Source organism: Phoca vitulina, unplaced genomic scaffold, assembly GCF_004348235.1.
Source record: "Phoca vitulina isolate PV1807 unplaced genomic scaffold, GSC_HSeal_1.0 scaffold67, whole genome shotgun sequence".
Taxonomy (NCBI): Eukaryota; Metazoa; Chordata; class Mammalia; order Carnivora; family Phocidae; genus Phoca; species Phoca vitulina.
This window is the reverse complement of record NW_022589770.1, coordinates 3,621,124-3,645,108: the sequence shown is the minus strand read 5'-3', so window position 1 is coordinate 3,645,108 and position 23,985 is coordinate 3,621,124. Positions and strand designations below refer to the sequence as shown.

At 38.7% G+C, this 23,985-nt stretch overlaps 1 protein-coding gene across 5 annotated transcripts in view; it reads left to right on the top strand.

Annotated features, from left to right (window-relative positions):
* The first annotated feature begins 1,276 nt into the window (after positions 1-1,276).
* CNTLN (centlein) overlaps positions 1,277-23,985 on the top strand; it is a 297,340-nt gene continuing 274,631 nt past the window's right edge. For all 5 annotated transcript variants that reach the window (XM_032392456.1, XM_032392455.1, XM_032392457.1 and 2 more), the window contains exons 1-2: positions 1,277-1,704; positions 8,179-8,267. In XM_032392456.1, coding sequence (XP_032248347.1) covers positions 1,345-1,704; positions 8,179-8,267 — 449 coding nt within the window. In that variant the 5' untranslated portion in view covers positions 1,277-1,344. The remainder of the gene's footprint in view (positions 1,705-8,178; positions 8,268-23,985) is intronic.

The window sequence follows — 23,985 nt, the reverse complement described above, 5'->3', positions numbered from 1 at the left end:
GGGAGTTACTTCTAAGACAGGCTTTTGTGTACTTTTTCTAACATAATCCTTTTATAAGTTTTGTGAGGTGTTTACCTTTGGTGGGAAGGAAGCCCACTCATCCTGCCTTAGCAGGATTCTAATTGGGAGGGTGTCTTTTGATGTGCTAACTAAATTCTGGCAGAAAGCAGTAATTTTGATTAAATAAAGAGGTCATCAGTTAAAGTAGTCACCTCCCTCCTTCCACAGTTCTCCTTTCCCCCACCTCATCTCTCTGTGTTCTGGAACCCTTTCTGCAGAAGAAAGCAATCTAGCTTTTGGTAGAACTCTAGTGCTAGCTCAGTGTGGATCCCTTTACTAAAATCATCACGAGTAGGACTTGTTATAAATGGCCAAGAAAAAGATGGTTATTGCCTATTTGAAGTTTATAAAGAAGGAAGGAAGGAAGGAAGGAAGGAAGGAAGGAAGGAAGGAAAAAGGGAGACCAAGAGGGAGAGAGGGAGGGAGAAAGGGGATGAGCCGGCAGAAAGAAAGCTGATCTTGTTTATTTAAGCTCAGAATTACTGATTTCAAATTGGTCCAAGGACCCAAACTGTGGGGCCGTGTGGGTCACACTCGCTGTGACATTCAGCCAATTGCATAAAGAAGCGGCCATAAAAACTCAAAGGAAATCATGACTCTTGCAAAACAAAAGACAAAGGGTGCGCAAAGGATCATAATTCAAATGGAAAATCCGCCTGATAGTCCCAGCTCAACACAAGGCTTTCCACATCTCCCTGACATCAGTCAGCTTGCTGGATGTCAGCTGTACCTAAAGCAGTTTTGCTAAAGGGTGTGAAGAAAACACTTAAGTGTAAAACTTATTCCCTGATCCTCAAGGAGCTTACAACAGCGCTGAAGAGATTAGCCGTGTAACTAACACTCCAGGGCGGTCAATGAAACGTGACAAACGAGTTGGCAGCGGCCTTGAAGGCGGAGGAATTCACAGTTAAGGATCATTTGGGGCAAGGGGCTTGTCAAGGAAGACTGTAGGAGGTGGGAGGTAAGCTAGGCGCTAAGTGGCGGGTAGGGTTTTAGGTGGGCGGGCAGGCGTGGCGTTGGGAACCGAAGACTCGGACAGCGCCTGTCTGGGTGGCGCGCGCCGGGGACAGGCTGAGCCCCTTGGGCCACGGCGCGTGCGCACTCCAGCGCCGGCGCCGGGCGCGCGTCCCGCGGAAAGCCGGCCAGGATCCGCGAGCGCGAGACCCCGCGCGCCGAGGCGGGAAAAGGCTCGCGCATGCGTGGCTCGGAGCTCCGGGCTCGCCAGGATGGGGAAGGGGAGGTGGAGTTTCCAACAGGGAACTTGACCCGTTAGCCACCGCGGCCATGGCGGCGCGCTGGCCGCCCTCACCGCTCCCTCCGCCCCCAGCGCGACAGTTGGGCCCCTGGTCCCCACGTGTTGGGCGGGGAACTGTGGTACACGCAGTACGCAGCGAGACCTCGGGTCTTGCGAGCGCAGTGCGGGAGGGCGTCGTGGACGAAAACGATATATGCTGGCGGGGCGAAGAAGGGTCAGGGGGCCGGCGAGGGCCAGGGGGGGCAGCTCCGGCTCAGGCTCCCCTCCTCAGCTCGCCCAAGGGGTCCAAGCGGCTAGAGGGCATCTCGGTAGAGGAGGCGATGGTGACCCGGACGCAGCTGCTGGAGGAAGAGCTGAGCAGCCTAAAGGAGGAGCTGGCCCTGTGTCAGGTATCGAGGTGGCCGCCGGCCTTTCCCCTACTCAGCGGGGCCGGGGCCGGGCCGGTGGGGAGGCGCGCCCCTCTCCCTCTGCCTTAGGCTGCGTCGCTGCGCGGGTTCGGGACCCACCCATCTCCGCCCGGCGGCGCTCCCTCCCGGCTTCCACACCCAGCCCGGCCCGCTGCTTGGTGCTGGGGGGAAGCGGCAGCGCCCGGCTCCCCGACCTGGGGCTCCCGCCCCTCTCCGGACAGGCCGGGCAGGGTTCGCCTCGGCGCCCTGGTTTTGGTCTTCTTCACTTGGATACCACCAAAACGTGCAGTCGCACCGCCCCCACCCCCCAAGCCGAAGTTCCTGGTCGTGACTGTTAAGTGGTACTTGGAGAGGAGTTGAGTGCAGTCCACGAGTTGATATGCTGAATAGGAAAGTTGAAACACGTCTATTAAAATAAAATCTATCGATGAAGGAGCCTGTTTTTAATTTTCAAATCCACACTTGCTCATAAGTCAACCTAAGTTAAACTTAAGTGGTAAACACAGATCAATAATTTTTAGGGAGTCTTAGGCCGGGAACTTTCACACGTAGTAGATGATGCTTAATGTTTATTAACCAGCTATCCTAATTCTATAGTCCTTGAGAGAGAAATTTCATTTTCATGTCTTCTTGCCAGTGAAAAGCATTTAGTAAATCAATTATGTTAATTTACTTGCCTGTTATTTGTAGAGTTATTAAAGATGGCTTGGCTGCACTCATGTTCAAAGAGATTTGATTTCATTTTAGTTTTGCATCCTTACCACCATCTCTTCTCTGATTTTACCAGAACCTTTAGACAGGGTTGGGCGATATAAATGTCAGGGATTCACTCAACAATAAATCTTTTAATCACTCTGCCTTCAAGATAGAACCAATTAGGAACTGCTAACAACCAAGGTAACTTTATGAACAGTATCATCAGTTTAGATTAGTAAAAATTCATGAAATTGATTCTCTTTCATAGTTTGTTCTATTGGGTTCTTTTGCCCCTTTAGTAGGTCCTTGCTGATTGAGTCAAAGCTGTAAAAACAGGACAATTTTGTTCAAATTGAATATGCGTTTGCCTAAACAGGTTGGGGAAATAATATGTGACTGCTTCTTTTTCATTTTCCCATTTTCTGTTCTTCACTGGATAAGGAGCAAAGGACCAATAAGAGACACCAGTGAACTAAAGCATTTTGTCATCTACACACCTCACCCTTGGATAAAGATGTTAACCCCTGATAAAGGCTTTTGTTACTTTGACAAATCCTAATCTCAGATGCTATTTACCCATACCTTCTATACTTTCCTCTTTCCCTTTCTTTATATATCCCATAGTTATAGCTGGCTAGGGAGCTGAGATACTTTTTATAACTGACTTGATTAGGGAAATCACTCTGTTGGAAACAGCCCACTGACCCCATCCCCCAAATCCATTCCCTATTCTTTAAAAATGTAGTTTCAAATACGGTGTCGGCCCTTGTGACCTTGGAAATATATGGACTAGGAAGATGATTAAAGTGCTCTAGCAGATGTAAGAATAGAGATGGTCATAATTAGGCTAGAGGTGGTTCTTGAGATTTTTGTAATATTGACACTGTTTGATGATCATAGGCATTCCAGTAATGTGAGATGAGATTGGCAGTATCCCATTCAAAACTGTGGTCAAACCACACTCCTGCTCTTGGGGAAACTTGGGAGAAATAATAATTGAACTCCCAATTGTTTTATTAAAAAAACATTTGCATAATTAAAAGTTCACTTTTAGACCTTTTTTATTTGTTCTTCTCCTTACTCAGCTAGAAATCACATTACCCAAAAACATAGTATTAGCCCTGTTTTTCAAACCTTTCAAAAATTGCAACCCAAAATAAATTCATTTTTCATGTTAACGTAGTAAGTATACACACATACACATACCTAGAATTTCAGAAAGAATGTTTACCCTAACTGTTCGTCGTGGACTCTGATTTTTCTTTTAAATTCTACTTTTTGAGAAAATACTGCTCAGATCTACTAAATTAATTTGACATAGAAATGGGTCAAATGTACAGTTTGGGGAAAAAGAATCTTGCTAATTAGTCTCTGGTCATAAATAGTAGCTTCATACAGATTAGTTGGTTTTTTTCCCCCACATTTAGCTTACAGGAATTTATTTATATGTACTTGGTGGAGAAAAGAAAGTTTGAGTGGGTCCCTGTACTATTCCACCCCATTGGAATTACTCAGAATAAGCATAAAAAGAAAACAATCTCAATTCTAAGTGTTTCTCATCCAACTCTATGTGATTGTAATATTAAAGGTTTTTTTTTTTTTCATATGGCTCCCTACTAGCAAGCAACATGCACATAATGCTTAGCTGAAGAAAACATGATTAACTTCAATGTGGGGAGAAAAGCTGTATGTATTGGACCTACTGAGGATAAGACATTGGCTTCCTAATGTAGCTTTTCCTAATGAAATTTCAAGGGTGCTTCAAAGGACAATTTTAAGTTTGTGACATTTATGCCTTATTCATTGATTTAGAACCCAACTTCACCATACTCTTATTAATTTTGATTATGAGTTTCAAGAATGTGTTCTATTTGCAGTTCAGGATATTGCAAGTGTGTGTGTATGTGCACATTTATCACCACCTGTAGAATACCAGAAGAGAAGAAGTAATGCTATATATGTGTAATATATATATACACATATATACATACACATTTATATTTGTGTGTGACGTACGTAAATATATCTCAAAGCTATTTCCTTTTTCAGTAGCAGCCAAAAATATTCACTAAACCTATAAGCCAATTTTGGGTTAAAAATTATTTAGGGCATTTAAATGAAATATATGTTGATACCTGGCTGGATCAGTCGGTAGAGCATGCGACTCTTGATCTCCAGGTCGTGTTAGAGCCCCGCGTTGGATGTAGAGTTTACTTAAAAATAAAATAAAAAAAAAATGAAATATATGTTTATTACTCCAACTTTAGTGATGAAACTAAGTTTAATGAAGCATGTGATGTTGGAATTAAGATTATATGACTAGTTATATTTTTTGTTAGATATTTAGGTGTGTTGAAAACTTCTCCGGTCATTCATAAAGAAAAAAAATTTTGAAAACCTACTGTACAATTAGAATTCTCACCAGTGTTAGTAGTTGTATTTTGGTTATGTGAATCTTTTTGTGCAATTATTTTTCATAATAATAATTTATTGAGAGGCTACTTTGTGCCATACTTTGTAATTAAACTCATCCCGTTGTTTTCCCTGGGTTCTGATAGGCAAATTATTTATTAAATGCAGGAAATAGTTTTCATATGTTTGTTGAATTCATTCCTCCAGTAGAGGTAAATTGAGGGTCTGTTATGTTGCCAGACACTGAACTCGGTGCTGGGAAAGTGTGTACCCAGTGAAAAAGATATTGTCTGTGTCTGCAAAGTTGATACTTATTTCTATACCAGCTGATACGTGAAAGTCAAGGCCAATCCATTACTAAGATAATTTAGACTCAGATCTCCAAGCATTTAGTCAACTCTTTTGTAGGCTGAGTTTAATAAATGCTGTGATGTAAAGATCTTTTTCATCAGATTTTTTTGGATTTCTTGCTATATCTCTTTCACTGTGCTAGAGCTCAGTCCTTTGTTATTAAGTCATATTTAGGGGCGCCTGGGTGGCTCAGTCGTTAAGCGTCTGCCTTTGGCTCAAGTCATGATCCCAGGGATCGAGCCCCGCATCAAGCTCCCTGCTTGGCGGGAAGCCTGCTTCTCTCTCTCCCACTCCCCCTGCTTATGTTCCCTCTCTCGCTGTCTCTCTCTCTGTCAAATAAATAAATAAAATCTTAAAAAAAAAAAGTCATATTTAAGTGGAAGTAACTCATAAATGATGAAAACCTACTCTTTTACGTTTTTACTTAATGCTAACCTTTCTTAGTATTTTAGGTAGAAAAGTTGAGGTGAAAATACATGTAAGTTTTTGCTCTTTTGTTTTGAAGTGAGCTGTAAGATAAATTTATAGATAATATTGGTTTCAAGGGATTTTGTGATTTCCTCAACATGCCTTTTAAAAATAGAGAGATTACATAGCACATTATGTTGCATGGCTTATTCTTTCTTACCTTCACTACCTTCCAGGCAGGTTATGACGTGATTTATATACTGACATTTCTTGTTTTTAACTTGAATCATTTTAATACCCAAATTCTAAATTCTTGTTTCTAAAGGGATAAAGTAAAGCATGATATATAGGAATGTTTAGGTAAGTAGTACTCTCTAGTACTCAGGCTGTCAAGTCTTTTGAAAACAAATAAGTAATCAGTCAAACAAAGTAGATCAAAGATTTGAGCATTAAAAAATGAAAACAAAAGTTTTAGAAGTATAGGTAGATATATTTCTAATCTCTGAGTAGAGAAGGCCAGTTAGAAAAATTGATACATAAAATCCATAAGCCATAATGGAAAAGATGGATAAATATGAATATATAAAATTAATAATTACCCTTTTTCAAAAACACTCCATCATAAAGTTAAATAAGCAACAATATACTAGGAAAAAATATTTGTAACACATTTGGTAGACATAAGTCTAATTTTAAGATTTCCAGCAATAACTTTTATATTTCATTGGCAGAACTTAGTCACATCCATAGGTAAGAGGGGCCAGGCTTTTAATTGGACAGCAAAGAGCCAAATGGTTTCTATTACTAATAGGAGAGAATGGATGATGGACACAGACACAAATAGAAGTATCTGTCACACAAGTAAAACCAACCAACCAACCAAATATAATATTATGAAATGTGCTGTGAAAAAACAAATTAAACAGGGTAAAGGGTTATCAGAGACTTATGAGTTTGGGTGACTATATAGTAGGGAAGATTTCTCTTGAGGTGACATTTAAGCAAAGACCTGAATGAAGTGAGGAAATAATCTACATGAAAATCTGGTGGATGGTACATGTACAAAGGCCCTGGTACAAGCAGAACAAGAAAACCAGTAATGAATGGAGAGAGTGATAGATGAGGTTGGAGAGGTGTGTATGGGGTCAGATAATGTGGGGTCTTGTAGCCTTGTTACAGAATTTGGATTATTTTCCTAATCTGATGGGAATCCATTGGAGGATTTTGAGGTATAAGGAGGCCAGGGGATCATCATGGATGGCTAGGCAAGAGATGAGGTTGGTTTGGACTAGGAAGATGGTGGTGGAGGTGGTGAGAAGTGGTTAGAATGGGATATATGTTGTAGGTAAAAACAATAGGATTTACTGATTGGATATGAAGTATGAGGAAAACAACAGAATTGACTTGTAGGTGTTAGGCCTTTGAACAAATGACTAGATGGTGGTGTCATTTTCTGAGCTGCAGAGAGGAGTAGGTTTGTGAAAGAGTAGGAAATCAAGAATTTTTTTGGATAAGTTAAATTTGAGATATCTATTAGGTATTCAAGTGGAATTATTGAGTAGGCAGTTGGAGATTGGAGTTTGCACCTAGGGGTGGAGAAAACCGCTTAGGATGGAAATGTTGGAAGTCCTCAGTGTACAGTTGACACATAAAACTGTGGGACTGAATGAGGTCCCCTAGAGCAATGGTTCTCAACCTTGAGTGCACAGAATCACCTGAGGAACTTTAAAAAAATACTGGTGCTTGAACCTTACCTGAAACCAATTAAATCAGAATCTCTAGATCATCACTATTTTTAAAAACTTCCCCCAAAGTGACTCCTAACTCTCAACCACAGTTGTCATAACAACTGACTTAAGACTAAAACTGCCCAGAAAAATGAAACAAGATGAAACCAGAGAGGGAGACAAACCATGAGAGACTCTTAATCTCAGGAAAGAAACTGAGGGTTGCTGGAGTGGAGGGGGGTAGGGGGATGGGATGGCTGGGTGATGGACATTGGGGAGGGTAAGTACTATGGTGAGTGCTATGAATTGTGTAAGACTGATGAATCACAGACCTGTACCCCTGAAACAAATAATACATTATATGTTAATAAAAAAAAAAAAAGACTAAAACTGCCCATTGTCTATGGGATTTGGCTACATAGAGGACCTTGAAAAAGGAATTTAGCATCATAGTGGGGAGGGACATCTGACTGGAGGATGTAATAGAGTGAATGGAAGTGAGGAAGTGGAGACCATTATAGGCAACTCTTCCAAGGAATTTTGCTGAAAAGGGGAGTTGAAAACTGGAGCAGTAAATAGAGAATAATTCTCTTTTAGAGCCAAATTTAACCATGATATTCAGCATTCCAGCATTTACTTACAACCCTAAAGTGTGGATGGTAGAAATAGTAAAAGTGAATGTGGAGTAGCAGTGTAAGAACTTTTTAAAATAAAGCTTTCCTGTTATACTTTGCAAGAATCTATTTTAGAGTTACAGAACTAGAGATCAAGTAATTGTTTTTTCATTTTTTTAATTTAATGTAGTGTCTTCTCTGATTTAGCTACAAAGCAGTGCATTAAAAATGTCTTCTGTTTCTTTAAGGCTGATAAAGAATTTGTATGGTCTCTGTGGAAACGTCTCCAGGTGACAAACCCAGATCTCGCACAAGCAGTCAGTTTGATTGTGGAAAGGTGAGCTCCGAAGTTATTTTTCCATGAGGACTTGGTTTGTTGAATTTGTTTTACCTTATTATTAAAATTAAAACTTGGCATTAAGTCCCAAAGAGATTTGATTTCCAAATGAATGGGGAGCATGATGTTATAATTATTGAACTTATTTCGGGGGGGGGGGCAATTCACCAGATACAAATAGGCCATATCTCCTGCTCGTATTCTGACATATTTGGGAAGTTGGCAGGTAAGAGATAAAACTATGACTTGTACACTGTGTGTGTCTCTGTGTGTTGTCTGTGTGTGTCTGTGTGTCTGTGTATATGTTTGTGTTGGGCTATTCCAGCTCAACTTTAAAAATTGGAGAAGTAGCTGTTATTTGGCTTTTTACTCTGAAACTGCCTCTGTTGACAACTTTCTAGACATGATCCTTTCTAGACATGGCTCACTTTTCCCCTGATGTAGCTGCAGTGTGTACTTCAAAGCCTGAGATGACCTTGCCAGAATAGAGTAAGTGTTCTGGAATAGACTGAGGGATTTCACTTAGCAGTCTGTATTACACTGTAGGGGATGCCCATTCATTTAACTGTTAGATTATTGGCCCTCTTCTTGGTCATTAGAAACAGTGGAGTGATGCTGGGTACTCTTTACCAAACATTTGGTATACAGTAGTTCCATGATGCTTAGCATAGCAATTAAAACACTTGGTTTCCTGGTAAATGGATTTCAGTACATGCCTAAGTGAAAAGCTAAGCATATGGATGCCTTTTTCTTTTTCTTTATTGGAATCATGATTATATAATCTGAATATCATTTTTTGATAACTTGAACTTTATTTACCTTTGGTGTGTCTAGCCCTAAGATCATTCCAGTGTTCTCTGGAATTAACTTTTTAAAATCTGTGATACATACCTATGTATAGTTTTACCATCCTTGGTTATTGTGAACTCTTAAAATAGTGTAATCAGTTTCTCTTCATGTTGCTTATATGTCCAGCTCATCAATCAGTTTTTCCCTTTTGATAATCAGAATTAGCCTTTTGTTGCAGTACCCTTGTTACTTAGTCATCCTTGAGATGAAATGTGATCACTCTCAATCCCATTCTATTTTCTAGCTGAATAAGCCTTCTAGAAGATATATTCTTGGGATTTCAGTAGTCATTTCTTTTTTTTTTTTTAAAGATTTTATTTATTTATTTGACAGAGAGAGACACAGCGAGAGAGGGAACACAAGCAGGGGGGAGGGGTAGAGGGAGAGGGAGAAACAGGCTTCCCGCTGAGCAGGGAGCCCGATGCAGGGCTTGATCCCAGGAGCCTGGGATCATGACCTGAGCCGAAGGCAGACGCCTAACGACTGAGCCACCCAGGTGCCCTCAGTAGTCATTTCTGTGATTCTTTCGTTATACTCCTCATTTTATTTGTATATATTTTCCAATTTTCTAATTTGGTATTTTTATTTATTTTTTTTAAATTTAAAGTCAATTAACATATAATGTATTGTTGGTTTCAGAGGTAGAGGTCAGTGATTCATCAGTCTTATATAATACCCAGTGCTCATTACATCACATGCCCTCCTTAATGTCCAGTTACCCCATCCCTACACCCCTCTCCCCTCCAGCAGCCCTCAGTTTATTTCCTATGATTAAGAGTCTCTTATGGTTTGTCTCCCTGTCTGGTTTCATCTTGTTTTATTTTTTCCTCTCTTCCCCTATGATCCCCTGTTTTGTTTCTTAAATTATACATATGAGTGAGATCATATGATAATTGCCTTCCTCTCATTGACTTATTTCGCTTAGCATAATAACCTTCTAGTTCCATCCATGTCATTGTAAATGGCAAGATTTCATTCTTTTTGAGGGCTGAGTAGTATTTTATTTATATATACCACATCTTCTTTATCCGTTCATCTGTCGATGGACATCTGGGCTCTTTCTATAGTTTCGCTATTGTGGACATTGCTGCTATAAACATTGGGATGCAGGTGCCCCTTAGGATCACTACATTTGTATCTTTGGGGTAAATATCTAATACTATAATTGCTGGGTCATAGGGTAGCTCTATTTTCAACTTTTTGAGGAACCTCCATACTTTTTCCAGAGTGGCTGCACCAGCTTGCATTCCCACCCACACTGTAAGAGGGCTCCCCTTTCTCTGCATCCTCGCCAACATCTGTCATTTCCTGACTTGTTAATTTTAGCCATTCTGAATGGTGTGAGGTGGTATCTCCTTGTGGTTTTGATTAATTTGGTATTTTTTTTAAACTCGCTAAAACTATCTTTAATTTTCACTTTCTTCTTGGTCAAGACAAACAAATATTAAAATATCATTGGGTCAATTGTCTTATCCTTTGAGATTTCTATTTTTCAGTATACATAATATACGTATAAAAGTAAATATATATAATTTGTAAATAAGTACACATATATTTGGGGATGGATACTCAAAAGCCTTCTGCTAGTAAGGTATGTAATGGAAAAATTTGGAGATTATTGCTTTACAGCTATGAATCTCAAAATTTTAGTGTGCAAAAGATATCCCTGGCGAATTTGTTAAAAGGCAGATCTCTGGGACTTTCCCCTGATCAACTGAATCTCTAGGGATGCGGTCCAGAAGTCTTTTTAAAATAAGCTTTCCAGATAATTCTGATGTTGTCCATATGTCATACTATGAGAGACTTTGGAATTTGAACTGACTTTTGAAATTGGAAACCTGTTTAAGTGGCCTTTATAGTTTTATAATTATGTGAACATTATTTCCTAGAGAACTGTTTAGTATGTTTCAACCTGTTAAAAGGGAAGAATGGTATACCATTCAATCTTTGTCTTTCAAAAAAGAATATTCTCAATATCAAAGTCAAATACACTGTCTTTCTGTGTAGTCCATTAGTTAGTTACCCAAATAATGCTACATTTAAGTCTGTTTAATATCTATACCTTGGTCTTCCTGGACAACATTATTTCCTTTGGAATTTCTAATTGCCCTTCTTTTCTGCTTTTTCTTATAAGAATGTCTGTGTTTGTATAGTGACTGAAGACATTCTTCCTTGAGCCCTGTTGGCTTCTGGTATGAATTTGGACCAATTGCTTTCTAAACCTATTTGTAGTTATCCTAGAATTTCTTTTCATTGTACTCTTAGACTAGTTCCATAGTTGCTGGGTTCCCACATCTTTCTTTTTCTTTTTGTTGGGTTATATTTTCAAAATTATTTCTCAGAAAGGATGCACAAGTATTCCAATTTCTGACTCCTTACGTGCCTGAAAATGTCTTTCATTTGTCCTTATGCTTGACTGATAATTTAGCTGAATATCAAATTTTACTTTATTTAATTTTTAAAGATTTTTCTTTTAAGATTTTATTTGTTTATCTGAGAGAGAGAGAGAGAGAGAGAGCATGAGCAGGGGAAGCAGCAGGCAGTGGGAGAGGGAGAAGCAGGCTTCCTCCTCAGCAGGGAGCCTGACACAGGACTCGATCCCAGGACCCTGGGATCATGACCTGAGCCGAAGGCAGATGCGCAACCAACTGAGCCACCCAGGCTTCCAATATGAAATTTTATGTCAACGTAATTTCCTTCAGATTTTTGAAAGTATAGGTCTAGTGTCTTCTTTTAGCATACAGAGGTGCTGCCAAGTACATGTGTGATCCCAGTGCAAGTGTGATTCTTATTTCTTTCTAGGTAGCTTGCTTAAACTTTTGGATTTTCTCTTTATGTGTAATATTGTAACATTTTAGTATCATTGATTAATTTAGGTTTTTAAAAAATCCAGCCTTCTTAGCTTTTGGTGGGCCCTTTCAAACTGAAGATTTAAGACTTCCTTTTGATTGAGGAAAGCAGTCTTTGGCCATTTGCTGTAGGCAAATGCTGCAGGTGAGTGAGAAACTCAGCTTTTTGGTAAGTGGTTCCTTTATTAGTTTTCTTGATTCCTTTTGTCTTCTGTTCTCTGTGTTTACCAATTGGTACTTAAAGCCTTTCTCCGGGACTTTTTGAGAAAAAGCAACTTCCTCTTCCACTGTAGGCACCGTTTGGGTTTTGAATTATGATTTTTCTCCTCTGGGTTTGTGAGCACATCTTTCTGTCTTTAAGATGTTTCTCATATTTATGGTCCATTTTGGCCCCTTTCTTATTTTCCATGCTGACAGGGATTTATTCAAGGCAATGTAATTTATGGATGTCAGTATCATCTTCATCAAGTTAATCATCTTCAGAGGAAGTACAGTATCATTTTTAGTGGTTACAGTGTATTCTATTATTTTGATACATATATTTACATTTAATCAGTAATTTGTTTTTATACATTAAGGTTATTTCATTTAAAAAATTGTATAATGATGCTGTGATGAATGGCCTTGTGGATAAAGCTTTGCTTGCATCGTTAGTGTCAAGCAGTGAGCTACTATCATGGTGCAGGCTGGGGCGGCTGAACACTGAAATGAGTGGGTTAATCCTGCTTAATTAAAGAACTATACTGCTCCAAGTGCCATCAGTACCCTTTTGGAAAAATGCTTACCTGTAATTCTTTTCTTTTTTTTCCCACTTTTTGGCACTGTGTTATAATTTCTGCTAAGTCTTTGGTTGGGTGTCTGTATATAGGCATACCTTGGAGATGTCGTAGGTTTGGTTCCAGACCAAAATAAAATAAATATTGCAATAAAGCAAGTCAAATGAGATTTTTGGTTTTCTTTTTTTTTAAGATTTTTTTTTTATTTATTTGAGAGAGCGAGAGATCACACGTGGCGGGGGGAGGGCAGAGGGAGAGGGAGAAGCAGACTCCCCACTGAGTCAATCCTTGATCCCAGGACCCTGGGATTATGACCTGAGCCAAAGGCAAACACTTAACCGACTGAGCCACCCAGGTGCCCCAGAATTTTTGGTTTTCCAGTGCCTATAAAAATTATGTTTACATTGTACTGTAGTCTATTAGTGTGCAGTAGCATTATGTCTAAAAAACAATGTACATACCTTAATTAAAAAATACTATGTTGGTTCCCCCCCCAAAGAAAAACCTTATTGCTAAAAAAATGCTAATCATCATCTGAACTTTCAGTGAGTTGTAATCTTTTTATTGCTGGAGGGTCTTGCTTTGATGTTGATGGCTGCTGACTGATCAGGGTGGTAGTTGCTGAAGGTTGTGGTGGCTTTGGCCATTTCTTAAAGTAAGAGAAAAATGAAGTTTGCTGCATCAATTGAATCTTCCTTTCCTGAAAGATTTCTCTATAGTATGTGATGCTGTTTGATATCATTTTACCCGCAGTAGAATTTCTTTCAAAATTGGAGTTAATTCTTTCAAACTGAAAGTTTCCAAATCCTTTGTTGTCATTTCAACAATCTTATGTCATCTTCACCAGGAAACCTCTCAAGAAACCACTTTCTTTGTTCATCCATAAGAAGCAACTCATAATCTGTTAAAGCTTTATAATGAGATTGCAGCAGTTCAATCACATCTTCAGACTCGGCTTCTAATTCTAGTTCTCTTGCTGTTTCCCCCACACCTGCAATTACTTCTTCCACCAAAGTCTTGAATCCCTCAAAGTCATCCATGAGGGTTGGAATCAACTTCCTCCAAACTCTTGGTAATGTTGATATTCTGACCTCTTTCCATGAATCATGACTGTTCTTAATGGCATCTAGAATGGTGAATCCTTTCCAGAAGCTTTTCAATTGACTTTGCCCAGATCCATCAGAAAAATCATGATCTATGGCAGCTATAGCCTTACAAAGTCTATTTCTTAAATTATAAGACTTGAGAGTTGAAATGACTCCTTGATCCATGGGCTTCAAAATGGGTGTTGTGTTGGCAGGCATTAAAACATTATCCATCCAAGCTCTTGGGTGACCAGGTAGATCGTCAGTGAGCAGTAACATTTTGAAAGGAATCTTTTTAAAAAATTTTTTTTTCTGAGCAGTAGTTCTCAATAGTGGGCTTAAAATATTCAGTAAACCATGTTGTAAAGAGATGTACTGTCATCCATACTTTGTTGTTCCATTTGTTGAGCATAGGCAAAGTAGATTTAGTGTAATTCTTAATGGCCCTACGGTTTTCAAAAATGGTAAATGAGCATTGGCTTCAACTTAAAGTCACCAGATGCATTAACCCCTAACAATAGAGTCAGCCTGTCCTTTGAAGTTTTGAAGCCAGGCATTGACTTCTCTCTAGCTATGGAACTCCTAGATTGCATCTTCTTCCAATAGAAGGCTGTTTCATCTATATTGAAGATCTGTCCTTTAGTGTAGCCACCTTTATTCATTCTCTTAGCTAGATCTTCTGGATAACTTGGTGTAGCTTGTCCATTAGCACCTGCTGTTTCACCTTGCACTTTTAGGTCATGGCGATGATTTCTTTCCTTCAACTTCATGAACCAGCCTCTGCCAGCTTCAGATTTTTCTTTGGTAGCTTCTTCACTTCTCTCAGCTTCACAGAATTGAAGAGAGTTAGGGCCTTGCTCTGGATTAGGCTTTGGCTTAAGGGAATGTTGTAGCTGGTTTGATCTTCTGTCCAGACCACTAAAACTTTCTCCATATCAGCAGTAAGGCTGTTTAGCTTTCTTATCATTTATGTGTTCACTGGAGTAGAAACTTTAATTCCCTCAAGAACTTCCCCTTTGCATTCACAACTTGGCTAACTTTGGTGCAGGAGGCCTAGCTTTTGGCCTGTCTTGGCTTTTGACATGCCTTTTTAACTAAGCTTAATTATTTCTGGCTTTTGATTTCAAGAGAGATGCGCAACTCTTCCTTTCACTTGGACACTAGCGGCCTCTGTAGGGTTATTAATTGGCCTAATTTCAATATTGTTGTGTTTCAGGGAATAGGGAGGCCTGAGGAGAGGGAAAGAGATGGGGGATGGCCAGTCAGGGGGGCAGTCAGAGCACACCTGTTTATCAGTTAAGTTTGCCGTCGTATATGCATGTGGTCTGTGGTGCCCTAAAACAATTACAAGACATGAAGTGAGCAGATGCTGTTGGAAAAATGGTACCAGTAGACTTACTTGACACAGGATTGTGACAAACCTTCTGTTTGTGAAAAACTTGGTATCTGCAAAGCATGATATAGCAAAGCACAGTAAAACGAGGTATGCTGGTACATATATTTGTGTGCATGTGTTTTACGTTTTATTTATTTATCTTTAAAAGATTTTATTTATTTGATAGAGACACAGTGAGAGAGGGAACACAAGCAGGGGGAGTGGGAGAGGGAGAAGCTGAGCAGGGAGCCCAATGTGGGGCTCGATCCCAGGACCCTGGGATCATGACCTGAGCCAAAGGCAGCTGCTTAACGACTGAGCCACCCAGGCGCCCCTGTTTTACTTTTTATTATGGAATATTTCAGTTAGACACAAAGGCAGAGATAATATATTAATGAACTCTCATGTTTACTCATCACCCACCTTAAACAATTATCAACACATGACCAACTTTATTTTATCAGTAAACTTCTACTTCCTTCTCTGCTCCCTCTACCAGTAATGGATTATTTTGAAGCAAATCCCAGACATCATCCACAATTACATAAGTGTTTATAGTCAGTTCTTGTTATTCACAGCAGTTATGTTCTATGAAGTCTTTGCAAACATTGAATTATCCAACACGACCACTGTTTGTGGGGAAGTAAAGGTTTAGGTTCCTATGAGTCTTTGGCACAACTTTTTGTCAGCTGGTCAACATATAACATTGTTTTATGTATGCTTCTCTTTAAAGACATCTTATTTAATATGTATTTTTGATTCATTACAGTTGAACTCATGATACCCTATAACTCACGCCTGAACAAAAGTTGTCTAATATACCCTTTACTTCAAAAGGCACATCACAGTTTTCTTGCACTTAGGAACACTAGATAGCACTTCAGCACTGTGCTTGGTGATCATTAACAGTGAAATCATCAACAAAAAGTGCAAAATTGTGAAAAATGTGGCACTAAATAGACCATGAGAAGAACTTATCTATGGTATGAAAACTGAAACAGAACATCCCTTTGTTTAACCTTGGCTGGCAACATGTGGTTTGGGTGACTCAAATTTTTTGCCACGTTGGGATGCAAATGACTGAAAAATGCCGTGGGTATTAATTGTAGGCTTATAAATGAATTTTAGTGAATAAGCAAATTCACAAATTCTGAGTCCTTGAATGAGGATTGACTCTATCTCTAAAAGATAATGGGCTCTTTTTAATAAAACCATGGGGTATAGTTAGGAGTCCTATAATTATTCCTGAGTACAGTCAAATATCCAGTCAATTTTCAGATTTCTCCAATAGCCTCATACTTCTTTTTTTTTTTTTTTTTTTTTTTTTGAGGGAGAGCATGCGAGAGAGAGCACGAGCAGGGGTGGAGGGGCAGAGATAGAGGGAGAGAGAGAGAATCTCAAGGGGCCGAAATCAAGAGTCAGACACTTAACTGACTGAGCCACCCAGGCGCCCCTAGTCTCATACTTCTTTAAAAAGTTGGTTTGTTCTGGGGTGCTGAGTGTGGAGTCTGCTTGAGATTCTCTCTCTCTCTCTCTCTTTCTCTGGCCCCCCACCTCTGCTCATGCTGTTTCTCTCTCCCTCAAAAAAAAAAAAATTTGGTTTGTTCCTTTGAGGACCCAAACAAAGTCTACCCACTGAATATATAGGTTCCTTATCCTTCTCTTTTTTCTCTTTGCAACTTTATTTATTTATTTTTTAAAAGATTTATTTATTTGAGTGGGGGGAGGGGCAAAGGGAGACAGTGAATCTTAAGCAGGCTCCCCACTGAGCAAGGAGTGCAGAGCCCAATGGGGGACTTGACCCCACGATCCTGAGATCATGCCCTAAGCTGAAATCAAGAGTCAGATGCTTAAGTAACTGAGCCACCCAGGCGCCCCTCTCTTTGAAACTTAAAAAATAAAATAAAATAAATTGGTTCATTTATCCTGTACAGTTTCTCACATTTTGGATTTTCCTGATTATAATATTCTGTATCCTATAGTTACCATAAACTTGTCATTAGACCTAAAGGCTTATTCAGATCTCCTATTTTGGCAAAAATCTTCTTAGGTATAATTACATAATTCTTATCACATCATATCAGAAAGCACATAGTGTCTTATCGAGATCTTTTTGTGGTAACTTTGATCAATGGATTATGTCTCTTTAGTCTAGAACATTCTGTATTCTTCTATTTAATGGCATCATCTTGTTAAACCAACATGGTTATTAGTTGTCCTTTAGAAGGTCTTGTATTCTGGATTCACTTGATTGCTTCCTTGTTTTGTCACTTTAACTTTTACTCTTTAATTATTATAAACTAAAGCTTGATTATATTCAGATTCAACTTTTTTGGCACAAATATTTCATAGATTGTTCCATAGCATATCTCAAATGAAAGCACATATTGTCTGATTGTGCTACTTTCAGTAATGATAATTTTAGTCAGTGCATTAAGGTAATGACAGTCTGATCCCTTCATTATAAAGCTGTATTTTTACCTTAGGGCCAACAGGTAATCTAGAAAGTAAATGTAATATTGTATTGGTGCCTTGCTAGTGTTCACTTCTCCATCAACGTTTCATTTAATTTTAGTATACATTGATTATCTGAATTTATTATCTCATTAGGAGTCAAAAGTTGTGATTTTATATGTCTTTTATTTCTCTGGCTGTTCCTTTCCCTTCCTCACAGTGATAATAGTGCATTTATGACTTTGATCCATTTTGAATTAAGTTTTGTAAATGGTGTGAATTAAGGACCCAACTTCATTCTTTTGCATATGGATAGCCTGTTGAAAAGACTGTTTTCCCCCCATTGGATGGTCTTTGCATTTGTTAAAAATAGGTTGACCAGAGATGCATGAGTTTATTTCTGAATTCTCAGTGCTATTCCATTGATCTATATGTCCATTCTTGTTCCAGTGTTAAAACTGTCCTGAGGACTGTGGTTTTGTAGTAAGTTTGAAATCAGTTAGGAGTGAGTCCTGCTACTTTGTTCTTTGTTTTTAAGAGTGTTTTGGTTATTCTGGGTCCGTGTAATTCCAAATGAATTTTAGTGTCAGTTTATCAATTTCTACAAAGAAGTGATCTGGAATTCTGATAGGGATTGTGTTGAATCTGTAGATCAGTTTGGGGAATATTGCCGTCTTAACAATGTTAAGTTTTCTATATCATGAACATGGGATGTTTTTCCAGTTATTTAGTCTTTTAAAATTTCTTTCAACAATGTTTTCAGAGTTTGTATTTTGTACTGTTTTGGATAAATTTATTTCTAAATATTTTATTATTAATGATTCTATTTTAGATGGAATTGTTTTCTTAACTTTATTTTCAGATTGGTTAGTGTAACTGTGTAGATTACAATTGATTTCTGCATATTGATCTCATAACCTGCAAGCGTACTGAACTCATTTATTCTAATTCTTTTTTTAGTGGATTCTTTAGGATTTTCTATAAGATCACATTATCTATGAATGGAGATAGTTTTGCTTCTTCCTTTCAACCTTGATGTGTTTTATTTCTTTCTCTTGCCTACTTGCCCTGGCTAGAACTCCATTACATTGTTGAACAGAAGAGACCAGAGCCAACATCCTTGTCTTTTTTTTTTTTTTAATCCTTGTCTTATTCTTGATCACAGGGAGAAAGCATCCAGTCCTTCACCATTAGGTATAATGTTATCTGTGGGGTTTTCATAGATGTCCTTTAGCAGGTTTAGGAAGTTCCCATCTATTCATAGTTTGTTTTTATTATGAAAGGTTATTTGATTTTGTCAGATGTACTTTCTGTGTATATTGAGATGATTGTGTGATTTTTTGTTTTACAGTCTTTTGATACAATGTAGGACATTAATTGATTTTCAGAAGTTAAACTAACTTTATATTCCTGGGATAAATTCCATTTGGTGGTTATGATGTATAGTTTTTTTGATATGTTGTTGGATTTGGTTTTTAGTATTTTGTTGAGGAGTTTTGTGTATTCATAAGAGGTATTAGTCTGTAGTTGCTGGGTTTTTTTTTTTTTTCTTATGATGTCTTTGTTTTTTGTATCAGGGTAATATGGGCCTTATAAAATGGGTTGGGAAGTGTTTCCTTTTATTTTTTCAGAAGAGTTATTGAAGAACTGGTATTAGTTGTTCTTTAAATGTTTGATAGAATTCAGCCATAAGCCCTCCAGTCCTGGGCTTTGTGGTTAATTTTTTTATTGCTAATCGAATAGGTTAGTTCAGGTTTTCTACTTTTTTCTTGCATCAGTTTTGGTAATTTGTGTCTTTTTAGGAATTTTTTCTAGGTTATCTAATTTGCTGGCATATACTTTTTTATAGCATTCCTTTATAATCCTTTTCATTTTTATTAGGTTGGTAGTAATATCCTCTTTCTTTTAATTTCTGATCATGATAATTTGTGACTTTTCTCTTTATTGTGGCCAATCTAGGTCAAGCCTTGTCAGTTTTATTGATCAGTCTTTAAAAAAAAAACAGCTCTTCGTTTCATTAATTTTCTCTATTGCTTTTCTATTCTCTGTTTCATTAGTATTTTCCCTATTCTCTATTATTCCTCCTTTTTGCTTGCTTTAGATTTAGTTAGCTTTTATTTTTTCACTAATGGTGGAACATTAGGTTATTGACTTCAGACCTTTTTTCTTCCTTAATGTAGGTATTTAGAGCCATAAATTTTCCTCTAAGCACTGCTTTAGCTACATCTCATATGTTTTGATATTTTGTGTTTTCATTTTCACTCATCTCAAAAGTATTTTCTGGTTGATTTCCTCTATGACCCATTCTTTATTTAGGAGTGTGTTTAATTTCCTCATACTTGGAAGTTTCCCAGTTTTTTCCCTTTTAATTTCCATAAATGGTTGCCTTTCTTATTGGATTTTTATAGATTTTGTTGAAAAGATATTTCTTCATTTGCCCTTAGGACCATTGTAGAAGTTTTCAGTGATTGTTTTAAAATAACGTTCACCAGTTTCACTAGGGAATGGGTCAGTAGAGCTCCTCAGAGTCATGACAGATGTCAGTCTTTCATTGTTGTAAGCTTCTAAATTTTGGGAGAATTTGTTTAATAAAGATAGATTTATACAATAGATCAAAACATACAAAACATATATACAGCTGTAATTGTGACAGGTATTACCAAATTGTGCCAGTTTATATTTCTACTAGCAATGTAAGAAGGGGCCTGTTTTCCCCACATCCTGGCCATCACATTGTTTTCAGACTTTTGTATTTTTGCATATCTGAAAGGTAAAAAATGATATCCTGAGATAGTTTTAACTTCCATTTTTCTTATTATGCATGACTGAAATCTAAGAGCCATTTTATATCCTTTTATGTAGGCTTTTTCTTTTATATATCTTTCTATATCCTTTTCCTATGGCATTTCTAATTCATGTCCTATAGTGCCCTTCAAATTCAGTATATTATTTATAGAACTTAATGGCTTCTCCTTTGAGGGTTTTTTGTTTTTTTGGTTTTTTTTACTGTATAACTATTTTACTACCACAAGCATACCATTTTCTTCCTTTTCTCTAAATTTCACATCTTGAGGGTAATCTTTGATACTGTTTGGTCATTTTTTGAATAGAAAATCAATTCCCAAGTTCAGTCGCTTTCTCTCTCTGTTTTTTTTTTTTTTTTTTTGAGAGAGTGAGCAATAGTGAGAGAGAGAAAGTGAGGGACTGGCAGAGGGAGTGGGAGAGAGAAAATCCCAAGCAGGCTCCACACCTAGCACAGAGCCTGACGGAGGGCTCGATCTCACAACCCTGAGATCATGACCTGAGCCAAAATCAAGAATCAGAGGCTTAACCAAATGAGCCACACAGGCTCCCCAATCACTTTCTCTTTTTCTTTGTCACTCAGATCCAGTAATTCCTCTATGTCCTTGATTTCCAGTCCCTCTGTCTAGGCCTCTGGTATCTTCAGCTCTGAACGTCTTACTGATTTCTTTTTCAAACATCAGTTCTGTTTTATATCTTCACTTCGAGACAAAGCAGTATATAAACACCAAAGAAAATAATTTATAGAATTTAGGTTCAAGATAACTAATGAAAATTCTAAGACCTTTTTAAAGTGTTCTTTTTTTTTTAAGATTTATTTTTAAGTAATCTCTACATTCAACATGGGGCTCGAATTCACAACCCTGAGATCAACAGTCACGTGCTCTACTGACTGACCCAGCCAGGCGCCTCTAGGACCTTTTCAGTATATACCTAGAGGAACCTTACTACCTTTAGATTTGGTTGTCTAGAGGCTACAAAATGTTGCAAGGAAACTAAACTATGAGATTCAGAAATGTATAGCCATCACTAAAGCAAATATTTCTACCAAATTTACTTATTCAGCAAATACCAATTGAGTGTCATCTGAGTGTCAGACACTGTCCTGAAAGAGAAAGATAGCTCTGAGCCTAGCTATTAAAGAGTATTGTCTAGTCAGAAAAACATTTGTAGAGACAATCTGTGATAGAGTTTGCTGAGTACTCTGATGAGTATATTCATATTAATGTAATTCTTTCCTTGATCTCTGAAAAAAGATGTAAAAACAGTTTCACTAATTCTAAGTAGAAGTTTGTTGTTGAAAAAAAATTTTGATTTCCCAATTGAATAATATCACACAAATAGAAAACATTTGTATATATTGTATTTTCCTTATGAATTTGTAGAAAGTATTATTTTATATTTTGAGTTTACCTGTCATTTTATGACTTTATCATGGACTACTGCCAAAAGCACATTTTAGATATATCACTTGTTTATTAGCCCTACAAACCCAATTGCCTTGCTATTATATATAAACTCTCACTTCAGTATATTATTAGTGCCATATGATACTGCCACTGTATTTTATCTTTGAATGCATAAGGTAACATTGCAACTTCAGTAGGTAGGATGATAAACATTTAAGAAACATGGAGTTTCGGTGGGGAGGCGGGAGATGGCGGAGGAGTAGGGGACCCTATTCCAGCCGGTTCCTGGAATTGAGCTGGATATCTACCAGACCACTCTGAACACCCATGAAATCAGCCTGAGATGCAAGAAGATAGATCTGGATCTCTACAAACAGAATATCACAGGCAGTTGGTTTCAAGGTATGAAATGGGGAGCTGTGATTCCGTGGGCAGATATTGGAGGATAAATGGAAGGGGGAGGGAGCCAGCCATGGGGATCCTACACCCCCGGTGAGCGATAGTCTCCCACGTTGGGTACCAGGCACAGACTCGCAGACCAGTAGCGTTGGGGAAAGGACTTTAGGGTAGGCCCCTGGACGGAATCGCGGAGTGGCGGGGCCGTGCATGCGAACGGGGGGTGGCTGGCGGTTTTAGAAGCACAAAGGGCAGAGACATGCCCCGACCTGGAGGCGAGGACTGGGAGCGCTGCTGAGGGGCGCACAACCCAGGACACCGCAGTTTATAGCAGCACAGACAGAAACGGAGATAGTGTGGCCTGGAGAACTCACTGAAGAACAGACTGCGATCTCTCTGCTCTGAGGCAGAGGGTTAGAAACGGTCTCTTCTGCTCTAGCTCTCGGAAGAGACGCGGAAAGCCACCAGGGAAAGCCGCCAGAGAACAAAAGCCCCAAAAAACCGGTTTTCACTGAGCCCATCCCCCACCCCAGGGGGCAGGGCAGCTCTGTCCAAACAGGGTTGCCTGAGTAACAGCGCGGCAGGCCCCTCCCCAAGAAGACAGGCTGGGAAAACAAGAGGCCAGCAACCCTAAGGTCCCTAGAAAACAGGTGCATCTTGCTTGGGTTGTGGTCAGTAATTTGGACTCTATACATTCCCTCAACCACCCCTCAACAGAATGACTAGGAGGAGGAACCCCCAAAATAGAAAAGACTCAGAGACTATGACTTATGCCACAAATTTACAAATTGATTCAGATATAACCAAGATGTCAGAGATGGAATTCAGGCTAGCAATTGTGAAGATGATAGCTAGAATGGAGAAATCGATGAATGGCAACATAGAGTCTCTAAGGGCAGAAATGAAAGCTGAATTGGCAGAACTTAAAAATGCTATCAATGAGATCCAATCCAATCTAGATAATCTAACAGCTAGGGTAAGTGAGGCAGAAGAACGAATTAGAGACCCAGAAGACCAATTAATAGATAAAAAGGGAAAAGAGGAAGCCAGGGAAAAACAACTCAGAATCCATGAAAATAGAATCAGAGAAATAAGTGACACAATGAAATGTTCCAATGTCAGAATTATTGGAATCCCTGAGGGGGTGGAGAGAGAGAGAGGATTAGAAGATATATTTGAGCAAATCGTAGCTGAGAACTTCCCTAATCTGGGGGATGAAACAAACATTCGCGTTCTAGAGGCAGAGAGGACCCCTCCCAAGATCAAGGAAAACAGGCTGACACCCCGGCATGTAATAGTAAAACTCGCAAATCTTAGAACCAAGGAAACCATCTTAAGGGCACTTAGGGGGAAGAGATTCCTTACGTATAGAGGGAGGAACATCAGAATAACATCAGACCTATCCACAGAGACCTGGCAAGCCAGAAAGGCCTGGCAAGACATATTCAGAGAGAGACACAGTGAGAGAGGGAACACAAGCAGGGGGAGCGGGAGAGGGAGAAACAGCCTTCCCGCTGAGCAGGGAACCCAATGTGGGGCTCGATTCCAGGACCCTGGGATCATGACCTGAGCCGAAAGCAGAAGTTTAACGACTGAGCCACCCAGGTGCCCGTCTTAGCTTTAATTTAATTAACATAAAATCATGTCTTGATTTGACATCAGTATTGTGCAAGTGTATATTTTTATTTAGGTTTATTTTATTTATGTTTCTACCTCTACTAGG